General features: G+C 52.0%; 1 protein-coding gene across 1 annotated transcript; it reads right to left on the bottom strand.

The window, feature by feature from the left end:
* Positions 1-685: 685 nt before the first annotated feature.
* On the bottom strand, positions 686-898 carry LOC131839501 (mitochondrial ribosome and complex I assembly factor AltMIEF1). The gene has a single exon (XM_059187031.1). The coding sequence runs from the start codon at positions 896-898 to the stop codon at positions 686-688; it is 213 nt and encodes a 70-aa protein (XP_059043014.1).
* Between the last annotated feature and the right edge of the window lie 16339 nt (positions 899-17237).

Raw genomic sequence — 17237 nt, 5'->3', positions numbered from 1 at the left:
TTCTAGACTGTAACAGAACCCAGTTATGTCTGGGGAGTATGATCTGACCCACGAGGTAACTGAACCCACTGGAGAATGAGCCAGCCTAGAACTGAGCTCCAATAGTTTTAACTAGTATCTTTTCTAAAATTTTCATATGTCAAATATTCCATGAAATAAAATGGCAGTAATAATTCTGTTCTGGTGGGGCCTGAAACTCACAGCCTATTTTTTCTCAATTAAGAAACCTACTTCTGTTAACATCTGTATTTCCTCTACTGATTTCTAGTGACTATGGTCACTGAAAAGTGACTTTCCTGGTCCTTTGCATCCAAAAAAAAAGGGGGGGAAGAAAGAAAGAAACCTGTAAGAGTAAGTGTCAGGTGCTCAGGTGTCTCAGTGGGTCAAAGCCTCTGCCTTCAGCTCAGGTCATGATCCCAGAGTCCTGGGACTGAGCCCCACATCAGGCTCTCTGCTCCGTGGAGAGCCTGCTTCCTTCTCTCTCTCTGCCTGCCTCTCTGCCTACTTGTGATCTCTGTCAAATAAATAAAATATTAAACAAAACAAAAAAAAGAGTAAGTGTCTACCTACCTGAGGCTTCTTACTGCATCTGTGAGGTAGGGATGGGAAAGAGCAGGAGTGTCTATGGAAGACACCTTTGTCCTCTTTCCCTTAGAATTAGAATGAGAGGGAAAAGGAGGGGATCCTAAATAATCCCCCCCAATTTGCTGTGGAGGAAGACCAGGCCCTTTTCCAGCTGCCTCTCCCGGGCCTCAGGATCCTCTAGCTTCTGATTTTTCCGGAACTCACGGCGGATGTAGGCAAGGTAGAAGTCTCGATCAGTGTAGCGAAGCTCTCGACCCTGGCGCAGCAGGGCCCGGTAGAGACTGAGCACCGCCTCTCGGCTCCATGGGGCCATGGGGGACAGGTAGGGGGTGGGCGTCAAGCTATAAGCAGAAGGGAAAAAATAGAAGCCTAGAATCAGAATTGATTATGGAAGGGGTTACAGACACTATCTAAAATTCAGGATTTCTTAATCTGGGCCACTATGACTTAGTGACAGGTCGAGGAGTAAACCCCAGCCTCTCAATCCCCTCTTCTGGGAAAGTACAGGTTATGCTGAAGGGCTAGGGCTTCAATTTTGGTTCTGCCATTTACCGGCCATAGGACTTTGGACAAAGTACTTAACCCTTTTGAGCACCAGCTTCCTCAGTTGTAAAATGGAAATGGTACTATGTTAAAGAGTATGTACCTTCCACTCTGGGTTATTTTGAGAACAGCATGAGATAATGCACGGAAAGCCTCTATAATAGAACTTCACCACAAGGGGTGGTCCAGAGTGGCTGAAGGCAAGGGATCTCAGCCAAACTTGAATTCTGGCACCACCACTCGTGAAAGGATTACCTTGGGCAAGTTTCTTAACCTCTCTGTGCTCACCTCAGTTCTAAATTTGCAAAATGAGGATTACGACTGTATTCTGCCCAGATGGTTGTTATGAGAATTAAGTGAGTTATGTATGTAAATGTGTTTAGAATAGTGCTTGGCATGGAGTGCCTGGGTGGCTCAGTGGGTTAAGCCTCTGCCTTCGGCTCAGGTCATGATCTCAGGGTCCTGGGATCGAGCCCCGCATCGGGCTCTCTGCTCAGCAGAGAGCCTGCTTTCCTCTCTCTCTCTGCCTACTTGTGATCTCTCTCTCTGTGTCAAATAATAAATAAAAAATCTTTAGAATAGTGTTTGGCACATACTGGATCAGTGTTATTTATTTCTAGTGGGGCCTAGCCTGGTTTGTAAGTACTCAATAAATATTACATTTAGTTACACAAAAACCGCCACCATCTCCTTTCAGTAATGAATCTTCACACAGGTACAGTGTCATTTATAAAATGCCTTGTCATTCATCACCACGTTTAAATTAAGGAACCTATGAGGTGGTCAGGGCTCCCAACAATGACAACGAACACTTACTGATCACTACATACCACCCGAGTTCCAGGCACATCCCACAGAATGTCACACCCTTGTTCTATCAACAAACCCAGTGTCATTATCCCCATTTTAAGTGGAGGAAATTGAAGCTCCCAGAGGGAAGTAACTTGCCCACAGGCACACAACTGGAAAGGAGGGTGCACTCCTGACCCCAACTCTGCCTGCCGCTGTAAGGATAGTTACCATTTGCTCGGGCAATACCATGTAAAGCACAGGTGCTCTACAAACTCTCCCAGCACATATAAGCCCCCCCCCCAAAATACTCTGGATGAAAGAATTAACGTCCCTATGTGGAAAAAATGATCACCTCTATTTCAGATATAAAGAAATGAGACTGAATGAGGAGGTATCTGATCTGAACTTTGGGCCCAAAGTCGGTCAGCCATCAGTGTCTGGCCTCACTAACTTCCTGCGCGAGCCTGAGCAAGCCACCGTCCCCGTCCTTTTTGCCTCAACTGTAGAAGAGCTCCCCTCAGCCCCAAGGGCCCCCCGGAGTGGGAGACATGAATCCAGAAAATCCTTAGAAAAAGTGCTTTATGAGGTTTGAGGCGACTGTCACGCGAAGGCTGTTACTACAAGGTCGCTCGGCAATTGGGCGACTGTGCCCTGGCCGGTTCCCAGTTCCTGCCCCTACCCTGGGGGGCCAGGCCGAGGCGGGATGGGGAGACCCCCGGCTAGGGCAGGCCGGCTCGCGAGCCCCGGGAGGCCTGCGGAGGCTGGGGCGGGGCCACAGAGCGGCCTCCCAGGGGAAAACCTGAGCGGTCTGGGGCGAGACACCCGGTGGCCAGGTTGGGGGGCGCCGGCCGCGGTCCCGAGCGGAGGCTCGCCGAGCCCCGGGCCCCTGGCCCCGCTCCTCCCCTCACTCACCCGCGGACTGCGCGCGCTACCACTCCTCGGAATTCGCCTCTCGCCCGGTACCTCTCCCGGGGTCACCCACCAACATGGCCCCTTCACTTCCGGGACACGACCTTGCGCACGGAGTTGAGGGGAGGGACTGAAGAGAGCGTGGGGGCGGGCGGAGGCGGGAGGACTTCCGTTCTTCCCGGCCGAGACCTCTCTCGGGGCGGGGCCTAGAGCCTCACCGGGCCACGCCCCCTCAGGCGGGTTCCGTCCCGCCTCCGTGCGTGACGTCACCAAGGACAGGCTCGCGAGGGCCGTTCGGGGCGGAGGTTCCGAAACCCTTCAAGGGCAAAATGTATTTATTGGCACCAGTTTTGTGCCGAGGGCTGTTATTTAATTTATCCATTTGCTTCTCTTCACTAGATTCGAGGGCAGGACCCGTGTCTTACGGAATCCTTACGTCCCTCCCCACGGCATCTCCATGGTGCCCAGTGCGGCCAGGCAAGGAAGGTTTGGAGTACAGCCCGGGGGACTCCCAGTTCCAGCCCCACCACTTAAGGACTGCCATTTGCCAAGTTCCCTAACCTCAGCCTGGGACTCAGGAGAATTGAAAAGTATCTAGAGGAGCTGGTGGGTACTTAGGGAGCAGTTTCCTGGCCACTTCCATTGATTTCTGCAACAAATCCTTGTCAGGCGTCTCTAATGGGCCAGGCACTGCCACAGGTGTTGCAGGAAGGAAAGATGAAGTCCTGTCTTCTAGCCAGGGCTGACCCCGGAGGTGAGACCAGCTGGGAGGACCGCCGCTGTGTGAGAGGCTGGGGTGAAGGGAGTGTGGTGGGCCAGCAGGCAGGGGCGGCTGTCTTACATGGACGGGTGACATGTGGAACTTCCCATTTCCCTGTGGCTGTGAACACCATTCAGTGCTGCCTTTTTGGCCTTCACAGCCTTTGCTATGGCTTCTGCTTCAGGAGAAGCAGGCGCTTTCTTCACTTTCAAGTCCATCTTCGGGCAGAGTCCCTGAGTGCCATTGCCACAGGATCAGACTGGCTGGAGGAGGACTAAAGGCATCAAGGGCTAAAGCAGAGAGATTGGTCAGAAAGCTGTGACAGAAGCCCCCCGGGGGGACAGGACAGGGGTTCAAACCAGGGAGGCCGCAGTGGAGGGAAGAGGTGGTCAGATCCGGGAAGTCTTTGGAGGGAGAGCCACTGCTCATGTGGTGTATGAGAGAGAAGGGTCACTGTGGCTTTGGGGTTCCGCGTGAGCAGCTACCCGGCTGCCTCCCTCTGTCAGCTTAGTTAGGAGCATATTCCAAGCATTCCAAATTGCTAGCAGACGGCTGTTTTCCAGGGACCTCAGGTCCTCCACTCAGATGAGGGGAGACTACCTTGTGTTATAGAGAACCCGGCAGCACTGGAGAGGTGGTGAACCCCTCCTTTCTGGGAAAGGAAGGATCCAGTTGTGGGCCTCAAGGAGGGAGGCTTAAGACTTAGGAGCAATGGTGGTGTGGAGTTGAGGCTCTTAGGCTAGGGTCTAGATCCCCCGGAGCCAGCTTGGCATAGGGAGACCAGGATGAAATTCAACAATTCTCTCCCCTCACACTCACAGTGTGGCAGTCCCCGGCACTTATAGTGCCTTTGTGAAACACCTCTTATGTGCCAGACATTGGGAATGAATGCTTTACAAACATTGTATTATATCTAATCCCAGCGGTCCTGCTTGGTAGGCATCTTTATCCCCATTTTATAGATGGGAAATCCAGGACTCAGAGGGGTTTGCTCATTTCTCTGACACTGAGCTAGGCAACTGAGAAGCTCACAGTAGAACTCATGTCTGTCTTACCCCAAAACATGTGTTCCTTCTACCCTTCCGGCTGCCCTACTTTGCTCAATAAAAAAATGAGTTTGTGATCCAAATAATTCTAATTGGTGACAGTTCCAGCTGGAAGACCCGGTGACCTTCTGACCCTCCCGCTCTATAGAATATTATTTTTAGGAGGGAAGGGGAGAGGCTCCCTTGCCTTTCAGGTCAGCTCTCCCTAAACTTTACTTCCAGACTCACAACACTCACTCCTGCTCCCAGCGCTCCCATGACAATGGGGGAGGGCAGTGAGGCAGGCATCTGGCACCCCCACGAATCCATGGTGACTTTGTAGGCCCGAGACGCTTGCAAGGAGCACTGATCCAAATGTCAGGGCCCCACCAGGTTGATGGGACAAGGGGCCCTCTGGGATCTCTCGAATACTGCAGCTTTGACATAACCCAGTCGTACATGTGGATGTTGGCTGTGGTGTCTTACGGGGTCATGGATGGAGGGTGAGTGGGAAGTCCTCGTTCACCAGAGCAGTGACTCACACCAGTGGCAGATTTTTCATTATGGAATGAATGAACGAACGAATGAATGAATGAATGTTTTCCAGAAAGACAGGGCCTAGGGGAGAGGGACCATTTTCCTGACTCAGGCCAGTCCATTCCAGTTGAATTTGAACAAGGCAGTGGGGTGGTGGTGGGCATGGGGCAAGTGATTTAAGCTTCTTGTGCCTTGGTTTCCTCATCTGTGACCTGGAGATGGAGATAAAAGGACTGTCTCCTTGGGCTGTTGAGGATTAAATGTGAGAAGGTGTGCAAGGGGTCATCGGGAGCCTGACACTGGGTGAGCACACAGTAAGTGGAGGCTTGTATTATGAGGTGTGTCTGTCTGTCTGTCTCTGTCTTGTGCATGGATAGGGACAAGGGAATATTGGCCCACAAACAGATTTTGGAAAAATAGGATATCAGTTCCAGGTCAGAAACTCGGGCAAGTCTCAAGCTGTGGCCCTCTGGTCCTAGAAAGCCTCTGTGGTCAAGGGTCTGGGCCCCAGAGGGTGAAAGCAGGACAGGCAGTTCCTGTCCTCAAGAGGGCCAGGGTCGGGCGCCTGGGTGGCTCAGCGGGTTAAGCCGCTACCTTCGGCTCAGGTCATGATCTCAGGGTCCTGAGATCGAGTCCCGCATCGGGTTCTCTGCTCAGCAGGGAGCCTGCTTCCCTCTCTCTCTCTCTCTGCCTGCCTCTCCATCTACTTGTAATTTCTCTCTGTCAAATAAATAAATAAAATCTTTAAAAAAAAAAAAAAAAAAAAAGAGGGCCAGGGTCAAGAGGGGAGGCTGACAGGTGCACAGACAGGTGCTCAGAGAGGAGCCTTCGCAGATGCTGTGGGAACCAGAAGATCCTGTGACCCAGTGCAGAAGCAGGGCTGGGTGGGCACCAACTGGGAAGGGAGGTAAAGGGATGAGACCCAAAGCTGGACAGCGAGGGGCGCCTGGGTGGCTCAGTGGGTTAAAGCCTCTGCCTTCGGCTCAGGTCATGATCTCAGGGTCCTGGGATGGAGCCCCACATTGGGAAATCTCTGCTCAGCAGGGAGCCTGCTTCCCTTTCTCTCTGCCTGCCTCTCTGCCTATTTGTGATTTCTATCTGACAAATAAATAAATAAAATCTTAAAAAAAAAAATGCTGGACAGCGAGCATGCTGAGGTTTCCCCGGGGAGAATGTAATAGCCAGCCAGGTGTGCTTCAGGCTGTTATGCCGGCACCCTTAGTCTGAGGTCAGTCGTGGGTTTGAATCCCCACTCTGCTACCTGACAGCTGGGAAACTTTCAGCAAGGTTCTCAACTGCTCTGTGTCTTGGTTTAAATGGGGATTAATTAAGGTACCTAAGCAAGCTGACCTTGAAATCAACTCATGCTAAGATGGAGGGAGAGTGAAGCCGAGTATATCTGGGTATGTAGTAAGGATGTATCTGTAATGAGAAATAAAACTACGGCTGAGGCCTTAGGGAGTTCAGGTGATGGTATGGGGGCAGGAGTGGTCCCAAGGTGGGGGGGTCTCTGCCGATTGCAGAGTTCAAATAACGAGAGCCAGAGAACACAGGAAGGAGAGTCCAAGATGAGACTGGAGGAGGGCAGGGCCCAGCAGGCCACAGGCAGGAAGCCTGAGCCAACAGCAAGGGGGAAGTTCGTGCTAGGCTCAGACTTCGTCTGGGGGAGAGAGCTGACTGGTCTCTTTACAGGGAGTAGATTGATGGGCTGAGACCTGCAGGAGATCTGTCCCCAGACCACCACAGTGCCCCTTGAGAGCGCCATCAGCAGATAGTAGGAATGAGCACAGCTGCTTGTGTACCAGCTCTTGCCTGACCCTCAGCTCAGCTGTGTGGGGATAAGACTGTCACTTCCCCAGGTACGTCCAAGGAGCCAGGACCTCCAAGAGCCATAAATGGCAGGACTAGGATCTGAGCTCTGCTCCGGGGGTTGAACAATTCCTGGGATAGAGGAAGTCACTGGGGCCAGGTGTGGAGGAAGAGGAGGACATGACGGGGGCAGAGGGGGAGACCTGGGAATGCTGATGTCTAAGTCCGAGGAAGCAGAGAGAACACGGCAGAAGGACGGGGTGTCCTAGAAGCTTGGGGAGAGGAGGATGCTGCCGCAGCCACGGAGGCCAGTACTCCAGCCAGTCTGAGACCAGCCTTGCCCGGTTAGGGGCTGGTCCCAGAGTATATTCCTTAAGTGAGAGCACAGGGGGCAAGGAGTAAATGGGAAGGTAGGAAGGAAGACAGTGACATTGCTGGGAGAGGAAAGGGTGAAAGGTGAGGCCAGCTGGAGGGAGGAAAAGCGGGTGGGGTGGGGTGGGGTGGGAGCGGGTGCTCCAGCATTCCAGCTGCAGGAGGGCAGGGAGGCCCAGAGAGTGAGCCCTCAAGGGAGTATAATCACCTACACTCCTCACCCAGGGAGCAGGGGGAGGGAAAGGAAGGGGCACACAGGGGAGTCCCAGGCTTCCCGACAGAAGGCAGAGAGTATGAGTCCCTGTGACCAGGGTCTTACCAGTCTCATCCCCTTTACTCTGCCCAGGAAGATGCCTTATAAAACTGAGACTCTTTCACCTGGGTGGTTGGAGTAGTGTAAGAGTTGGCTGTAGCCGGATCAGCGAAGCTCCAGGATGTGAGCTGGTTGGGGACCTAGAAATCACTCTCAGAGACTGCCAACTCCCTCCTCATGGAGTTTGCTCTCATCAGAGGCCATTGATCCTGTCTTCACCAGACTAAAATCTGATATCCCTAGACAAGCATGAGGTTCCCCCATTAGCCTGTGAAAGCTTTGCTGCCCATGCTGTGCCAGAGGGTGCTGAACAGGGCATGGGGAATAGAAGCTCATTCACCAAATACCCCCGCTCTGGCAGGTGCAGGAGGGGGGGCCTGGGCTGGTAGATGCACAGGCTTGGAGCCCAGATCCCAGCTCCTCCTCTGCCCAGGGTGCCCCCTCTGTGAGTTTGAGAACCCAGGAGAAGGGTGGCGAGGCTGAGCCAGTGCCCTGCCCGGAGCAGTCGCTTAGTGAATGTCAGTGTCCCTTTCCGTCCTTTATTTATACCCACTGAGCCCTACCACGGTCCCGAGAGGGCCGGAGAGCAGTGTACCCACTTCACAGATGAGTCGGCAGCACTCAGGCTGATGACAGCCTCTGCCACCTCCAGGGGCAAACTGGAGGCCGACATGCTGGACTGGACCAAGAATTGCTCTCGCTCCACAAAGAACTTTGCAAGACCCAGATAAGTAGAAAAGACAGCTTTCCAGGTTTGCTCAAATACTTGATGATCTGGCAGCACCGGGTTCCCTACTTATGCGAAGGAGCAGCCGCCACCTTTGGACAGGGTTTGAACTCCCCAGTTCATCCCAATCCCCACCAAACCCTATTGTCTCATCCACGGGTGCTCTATCGTTTACATAACGTTGCTCCTTGGGCTCCTGTGGTCTGCTGAGTCTGCAGAGGCCTTAGACCTCATGAAGGTCACAGCTGTTAGACGCTTGAGAGTTTTTCCAGTTCAGCCCCTCCCTGCTGGCCCCAGGGTGCATACACACACTCACCCCTGCACAGACACCTAGAGGGAGAAGAGACTGGCCGAATTGTATTTCTAAAATTTTTTTTCTATCTTTGGTGTATGCACCTGGAATTGACTCTAGGATAAGGAGTGAGGTACGGATTGTAGTCTGCCTTCTCAATGGCTGTCAGATATTTACGAAATAATTTTTCTTTCCTCCAGTGTCATCTATATCGTATGCTAAATTCCTGTGTGTATTTGAGGACCCCATTTTCATGACCACTTCAAATCTGCTGACTCCTGGGTCAGTGTGACCTCCTCCAAGTCACAGCTCTGATGGGGCTTCTGTGAGTTGTGGGTCAGAGCTCTGCTGAGACCAACTTGGTTGGGTTGTCCTAAGTATGACCAGAGCCAGTTACTGGAGGGTGATCTCATGGCTGCTTCTCTCTGCACCTGCTTCCTCTGATTGGCCAAGCTCACCTCTTCAAACCAAGCCAGGTCATGAATAGTGCTGCTGAGCCTATAGGTAGCTTGGGCGGCCTTTGAGTAAGGCTTCTACCCCAGTCCAAGGAGGTGGGACAAGGAAGCGTAAAAAGATAGCAAGACTCCCTGGAGCTACATCAAGAACTTTGACCTGGCATTGTAGGTGATGGGGAGCCATAGATTATTTTAAAGTTGGGAGTGGGTCAGATCTACAAGGTGCAGGCAAGGCTGCGGGGTGTGGTGGTTCATGTTACACACTGCACAAGGGCACCACATCCAAGGGGCGCCTTTCACATCATAGACCTTGTGGAGTTGTAGGTTTCCTATGACATTGGGAAGAAGGCAGTGAATTGTCTTGTTCTAATGAAATCAGTACATGACGGCAGTTTAACAACAGGTGGAAATAAAATGTCTTGGGGGAAGGGATGCCTTTCCCAATTTGCACAGAAGCCTGCATGGGCTGGCAGTGGCCCTGCCTTGAGGATGGATTTGCCAGGGAGAGGGAGAAGAAGGAGAGCAATGTACATTTCCAGTTTAGAGTCTGGGGTGTATGGCAACATAGTAATTAAGATATATCCCAGATGACGCACAGAGCGTTGGATGCCCCTGATCGCAGTTTGGAAGATGAGTTGTAATGTTTGTACATGCTCTTGGTCCTTTGAGTTTTAGAACTTGACCCCCCAATGTCCTCCTGCTCGGCAAAAGAGCCTTTACTCCCCCAGGGGTCTCTGCAGTCCCACAACCCGGGACAGGCTTGAGTAGGGGAGGGACCCTCTCTAAAGAAGGCTCCCTAATGGGAAGGACATTCTCACAACCTTCTCATATCAGATGGGCAGAGGAGGTAACGTCTATCCGCTGGAAGAACGTGCAGCAACAAGCAGGCCTGAGGCCCCTCTTAACAGATCAGGGAGGCATAGCACAGAACCATCCTGGTCTGTGCTTAGTAACTTCCACGGGTGTTGATGACACTGGCTGGCAAAGCCTCCCATTGATGCAGAACGGTGGGCCTCTGTGCTTGGGGACTCAGAGGGGGACAGAGGAACCCTGACTCCGGTCTGCTAGAGTGCAGGGGTCTTTGGGGCCCAACTGGGGATGTGTTAGCATCTACTATTAACACAAGTGGGATCTGGGAGACAGCCGCCAGAGGAGGGGTGAGTTGTTATGGGTGCACTGCATCAGGACAGTTCAGTGGGATTTGGTGAGCCCTGCCCGGAGGGCAGAGTGCTGGGGGACACACTGGTGAGGAAGACGCAGTGTTGGCAGCAGATGCTCCAGAGGTGTTTGTCCTCCAGTCTCCGCCCCCTCCTGTGCGAGCTCTGGAATCTTCATCTCCTTGGCCGCAAAAGGGGAGAAGAGCAGGAACCCGTTTGCTCTGCAGGCCTTCAACACTTGCACACGCCCCTAGCATTGCCTTCGCCCTTGTGTATTTTTCCTAGTTTGGGTTTTCTTTTTTCTTTGTGATTTTCTGTGATTTTTTTTTAAAAGATTTTATTTATTTATTTGACAGACAGAGGTCACAAGTAGGCAGAGAGGCAGGCAGAGAGAGGTGGGGAGGAGCAGACTCCCTGCTGAGCAGAGAGCTCGATGTGGGGCTCGATCCCAGGACCGTGAGATCATGACCTGAGCCGAAGGCAGAGGCTTTAACCCACTGAGCCACCCAGCACCCCGATTTTCTGTGATTCTAATTAGATATGTCCATCTTTCCATTTTGGGTCATGTACTTGTCCACACTGCCTCAAATCCGCAGTGCTGGTTTTGGCCATTCCTAACTCCCCCACTAGGAGGCAGCACGGCACCGTGAGAAGAGTGGCAGAGGCCCTGGTCCAAGCTAATACTGGGAGCTGTCTGCCCTTGAGCCATTTACTTACACCCTTAATCTCCCCCATTCCTAGCCTCACCACCCCCACAATTTTGCAGGCTGGTAAGGGGGAAGACCCGTTATTTCGATTTAGATTTACATTTAGACTACATGAAGTAATGTATGTAAAGTGCCTGGCATGTATACAGTAGGTGCTCAATGGTTGTATACGCCTCCTGTAGTTGTCCTTAACCACAGGAATGCTTTTATCCTCCTGGGGACATGTAACAATATCTGGGGAAATGTTTGGTTGTCACACTTGGGGGAGTGGATTCATCTAGCGAGTAGGGGCAAGGACGCTTCTAACCCCCTGCGATGCGCAGGACAGCCCCTCAGCACAGAATGATCTGGCCACATTGTCGCTAGTGCTGAGGTCAAGAAACCCACAATCAATTACTCACAATTGATTTTGAGCTCCAAGAGGGCAGAAAATGTGTCTTCATTTCTGTATCTTCCCTGGGGCCCGTCATGGTGCACAGTGAGTGAGTGAGCACAGGGTTAAGTTGAAAGGTAGGTAGTGGCAAGAGGAATGGAGGGGGAGAGATGGGGAACTGAGGGTGTCAGACCAAAAAGACTAATTGTCCTAGAGTGGGGTCACGCGCCTAACCACATTAGCCTGGGAGCTTCCCGAGAGATGAATTTAATTTGCAAAACCAAAATCGCTTCTAAGCATCTTCATCAGATTATCTTAAATGCTGGTGCTCAAGGGGACCCTTTGAGAGCTTTATAGAATGAGTGCCCCCCTTCGGAGCCTCTGCCTCAGGACGTCACAATAGGCTGGACTGGCTGAGTCAGGAAATTCTCTGACTCCTACAAATCTCAAGAATGTTGTGTTTTCTTTCCACCACCAACCTGCTCCCTAGACCCTGGCCACTCTTGGTAGAACCAAATGGTGAAACCGTCTAGAAGTCCTCTTCCTGGACAGCTGTGGACCAACTGGCAGAGCAAATCAGGGGATGGAGACAGTTATTTTTGACTTTGTGATGGGCAGTCACATGGACGAGGACCTGGCCTTGTCCCATGTGAATCTCTAGAAGGCAGAGCATCCAAACGGGCCTGGTGTGAGGCATGCTGGGTCCTCAGAAAGGCTGCCCAGCAGGACACACCAAAGGTTCTCATTATGCCATGGGGACTGCAGCAGTGTGAGACTCAACAGGAGGGGCAAGTCTTGGCCGGGCTGGGCCAGTAACTGAGCTGGGGGCAGGGGTGGGGGGCAGCTAATCCTGTGGGCAAGGCCTTACAGAGGATGAAGTTTGGGTAGTAGAATCCCTACTGCCCTAGGTGGGCAGGGAGATTATATGCGACAGCAGCCCAGTGTTTGGCCAGGCAGAGTGGGACATTCAGGGAGCAGGGTATTTGGGAAGTGGGGGCCATTAGACAGCATAGGAGACGGTCCTGGGTTCAAATCCCAGTGCCTCTCCTTAACTGGCAGCATTCATTGCATAGCTTTTGAGTTGGGCTGGGAACTGTTGGCTCCCAAGTGTGGGAGACAAAGACAGACGATCCTGAAACCGTGTGGTAAGGGCAGCGCTGCAGACATTGGAGGCATCATGAGAGCCCAGAGGGTCAGCACCTAACCTGGGCATGGGGAAGCAGAGGTGGGGGCCTTCCCAGCAAGGCCTCCTGGTAAGGATTAGGTACAAAATGGCGGCAGAAGGTTCTGGGCCAAGAAAATAGTGCGCATTAACTCAGGAATGTTTTCTTTAGAGGAGTTAGAAGGCTTTTGGTTTAAGTAGCAGAAAACCCAGCTCAAAGTGTCTCTCACAAAGGGAATTTATGGGCTCATGTAATTGAGAAGTCCCAACTGTGGGTTTTGGGTGAGGCTCTACCCAGTAGCCAATGCTGTAAGCTATAGGCTCCTCCCTCTTGTTTCCGGTAGTGGGTGCTCTTTTCCCATCATTCTTGGAAGAAAAGAACTCCTTTCCCAGCAGCTTCCAGCCATTTTTACTTCTGTATCACTTACCCAGATCAGGTCACTTATCCATCCCTAAAGTAATCACCCTGACCAGGCAGTGGCTGTACCAACAGGCGTAGCCATTCAGGGCTCCCTCAGGAGCTGGATGCGTGCATCTGTGAGTGTGCACATTTGTGTACGTGCGTCAGTCCCACCAAAATGCATGATTAAGAAATTCTGGTAGGGGACGCCTGGGTGGCTCAGTTGATTGGATGACTGCCTTCGGCTCAGGTCATGATCCCAGAGTCCTGGGATCGAGTCCCGCATCGGGCTCCCAGCTCCATGGGGAGTCTGCTTCTTCCTCTGACCTTCTCCTCGCTCATGCTCTCTCTCCCTGTCTCTCTCTCAAATAAATAAATAAAATCTTTAAAAAAAAAAAAAAGAAAGAAAGAAAAGAAATTCTGGTAGGAAGAAATGCCAAGAAGAGCGCCTGCAAATGTCCACGGCAGCCAGCATTGAGTGCCCACTGCATGCCCAGCTCTGTGCTTTGATCTACATGCACCGTTTAACCCACTCGATGCTTGGAGGTAGGAGTCATCATCTCTGCTTTACAGATGCTGAAAGGAGGGCTTAAGTCTAAGGAACATATCCAGGGTCAGGTGATTAGCAAGTGGGGATCTGGGATTTGGACCTAACAGGGTCCCAACAGGGTCTCTGGCACACCGTAGGCACTAAATAAATGGTAGCTACTATTAGGGAGAATTGCAAGGATGACACCCAGATTTCTGGCTGGCGCATGGAGAGATGAGACACCATCAGCGGGATGGAGACTACAGAACAGGGAGAACAGCCTTGGTGGGGGTGGGGGGAAAGCTGAACTCATTTGGTCTCATGGTGTTTCAGGTGACCTTGACACCTTGAGGACTAATCCAACAAGCTTTTGAATCCATGGGCTGGATGCCCAGTGGGGAGGAGTCCCTGGAGAGACTGAGCCAATGGCACCTGGGCGAGAATCATGAAGAGCAGAGCAGTGGGCCCAGGATTAAGAACTGGGGAGCCCCCTTATTAAAGGGGTACAGAGGGCTAAAGGATCCCAGGAAGGAACATCAGAAAGGGGGAAGAGGAAGCCAGAGAGGCTGAGGGAGTGCAGAGAAGGGATGCCTGTCCCTGCGTCAGACGCACCACGTGAGCGAATGGAGGGTGAGGCCTTGGTCATGACGATGATGGCTCACACTTCTGAGGCTCTCCTGAAGCTCTGGGCTCTGCTCCAAGTTCTGAGCACACTCACAACCACTAGGGAGGCCTGTCCCATGATCTTCATCTCGCAGATGAGCATTCCGGGGAAGGACTTGAGCAAGGGCTGGGGAAAGACCTGATGGGGGCACTTGAGGTATCGATGATGACCTCGGCACCCCGCGTTTCCTTGGGGTATCCTCCTTCCTCTGGAAGATCTAAGCTAATCAGTGTATTCTACCCATCCCCCCCCCCCCACAGTCTCACCAGTTGGTCCAGAGATGATTGCATGACTATCTAAGTCACTGAGATGCAGGCCCAGGATTTTCCGGAGAAAAGAAAAGAAAAAGTTTCTTTTCTTTTATTCTTTTTAAATTTTTATTTGTTAAAGATTTTATTTATTTATTTGACAGACAGAGATCACAAGTAGGCAGAGAGGCAGGCAGAGAGAGGGGGAAGCAGGCTCCCTGCTGAGCAAAGAGCCCGATGCGGGGCTCGATCTGGGATCATGACCTGAGCCGAAGGCAGAGGCTTTAACCCACTAAGCCACCCAGGTGCCCCGAGGAGCTCTGTTTCTTCTGTGCTAAGTACACAAGATGAGATGCTGTGAGGTCTGGAGCTGCTGCAGCCATCTTGTACGCATGAGGATTATGGCTGTCTTGTGACAGGAACATGAGACCGGAAGTAGAGCTGAGCTGAGCTGAGCAGAGAGCCGGATGACGATGCGACACTGAGCTCCACCTCAAGCTGGACCTGAAGCCTTTACTGTTACTAAACTAACCTGTTAGTAAGTCAATCAATTTCTTTTCTGCTCTATTCATTTGGGTTGGCTTTCCTGTCATTAATTGAAAGCAAACTATCAGTTATCTTGTGGTCACAATTAGGCTGTGTAACACACCATCCCAACAGCCAAAGCAATTGAGCTCATGAGACTTCATTAATGTTCAGGCTGAACTTGGCGGGGAAGCTCTCCTGGTCTTGGCTGGGCTCACACAACGTGATGGTGGGCTGGGATGATAGGAACAACCAGGCCACATGCCGAGGCCACGGTGGCAATGACTTGTGCCCCTGTTGATGATTTGTCTCTAGAAGCTGTCAGCAGTCTAGGATAGGTGTTTTTTTTTTTTTTTTTTTAAAGATTTTATTTATTTATTTGACAGAGAGAAATTACAAGTACACTGAGAGGCAGGCAGAGAGAGAGAGAAGGAAGCAGGCTCCCTGCTGAGCAGAGAGCCCGATGCGGGACTCGATCCCAGGACCCTGAGATCATGACCTGAGCCGAAGGCAGCGGCTTAACCCACTGAGCCACCCAGGCGCCCGAGGATAGGTGTTTGAAAGGTGATTTGTGGTACTGACGTAGGGTTGGACTTTTTCTGCAGAAGGACGGGGTTACGGGAAATCAAGAGCACGGGAGAAGTCAGGTTGGGGGTGAATTGTCCCTCAACTTGAGTTTATGTGATTCTTCCTTGAGATTAGGTTCAAGCCATGTTTTTTTGGCGGGAGACCTCAGCGGTGACGGGAGGTCCTTTCTAGAGTCTCACCTGCCTGTCTGTGTTCCTGTCCCTCTCCTCTCCTGTGCAATCGCTGCCTGGCTGACAGCCTCGTTCTTTTTGTGCTGTATCCTTTCCTTTGTCATCCGGATATCCAGGTCAGACGCCAGCGGGTGGGTGGGTCCTTGCAGTGGACAGCCACGTGCCACTGGGCAGGAGAACCCAGCCATTCAGTGGAGCCAGAATCAAACTATGGAACTGTCAGCAAATAAATGGCTATTTTATCTGTTAGATTTCAGGATGGTTTGTGTAGAAGCAATAAATATTTGGGAGAGTAAACGAAGACTTAAAACTTAAACAATTATGCAATTTAAAGGAGTGCACTTTCTGGAGCACCTGGGCGGCTCAGTGGGTTAAAGCCTCTGCCTTCAGCTCAGGTCATGATCCCGGGGTCCTGGGATGGGGCCCCGCATCGGGTTCTCTGCTCAGCAGGGAGCCTGCTCCCTCCTCTCTCTCTGCCTGCCTCTCTGCCTACCTGTGATCTCGGTCTGTCAAATAAATAAATAAAATCTTTTAAAAAAAAATAATAAAATTAAAAAAATAAAAGGAGTGCTTTTTTTGCTGTAACTGAGCGTCTGGGAATTCACTAGAACAGTATGGGGCATGGGAAGGGCCAAGGATGCAGCCCAGGGGGTTGGCCCAGGCAAGGCCTTTCACTGCTTTGAACTGTAACCAGATTTGTGGACGTTGCATGATTCGGGGTGCCTGGGTAGGGACTCCCAGTGAGCTCCAGGATGACGGGCCTTCAGAATTTGGGGGGTTTAACTGCCTAAAGCTCAAGCCCCAACCTGGAAAGAAGCCACAGGAGTGCGTTGGTGATCGCTGCTGCCCATAGTAGCCACTGTTGCTCTTGTCTCATAAACGCCATAGATTTACGGGCTGCAAAAGCATTTCACTATATTTTAGGTTTTCCTCCAGATGCACTAGAGCTTCCTATGGACCAATTTTATGGACAGGAGGTTCAAGCTGGAGGGAATATGCATCCCCTCCAAGGCCACAGAGGCTGCCACTACTCCCATGCCCTCTGGATGGCCGGGTGAGGGAGACACTTGTGCCCGACGCTCCCAGACAGCACAAGGCCAGCTTCCTAGGCTCTGACGACTGCACACCAGCCCTCACCTGACTGCCCTGAGGGGCGCTGACCTGCCGCTGCTCCCTATGGACTGTGCTCCCCCACGTCCCCCGATTGCAGGGACTGGCCCCATGTGCCCCGAGCTGGCACGGTGCCTGGCTTGGTTAGGAGCTCAGATGGTGTCGTGAGGACGGGCATCATGATCCACCATCCCCTCCTGCTTCTGCATGTCCACACCCCTTCCGGCCTCCTCCCTCTCCTCCCCCGTGGATGCCAATGCAGGAAGGGCAGCGTGGCGTTCACCGCCTTATTTAATGTGTCCAAGCCTCTCTCCACAGCTGTGCAGTGGGAAAAATGGGGAGGGGTATCTTTTAGCCTAGAGTTTGGCACCAAATAGGCACTTAATGTCAGGAAATGTCTATGAGGATGATTCACTCTGGGACATGATTTGAGGTTATAAACTTGATCTCAAACGGTGGGGAGTCACCATCACCCTCTTCTGGCT

The sequence above is a fragment of the Mustela lutreola genome, chromosome 8, assembly GCF_030435805.1.
Source record: "Mustela lutreola isolate mMusLut2 chromosome 8, mMusLut2.pri, whole genome shotgun sequence".
In the NCBI taxonomy this organism is placed as follows: domain Eukaryota; kingdom Metazoa; phylum Chordata; class Mammalia; order Carnivora; family Mustelidae; genus Mustela; species Mustela lutreola.
Note: the sequence above shows the minus strand (reverse complement) of the source record. Positions and strands in the feature narration are given on the sequence as shown.

Coding starts and splice junctions, on each gene's coding strand:
- LOC131839501 (XM_059187031.1), bottom strand. CDS start 898: ATGGCCCCATGGAGCCGAGAGGCGGTGCTCAGTCTCTACCGGGCCCTG.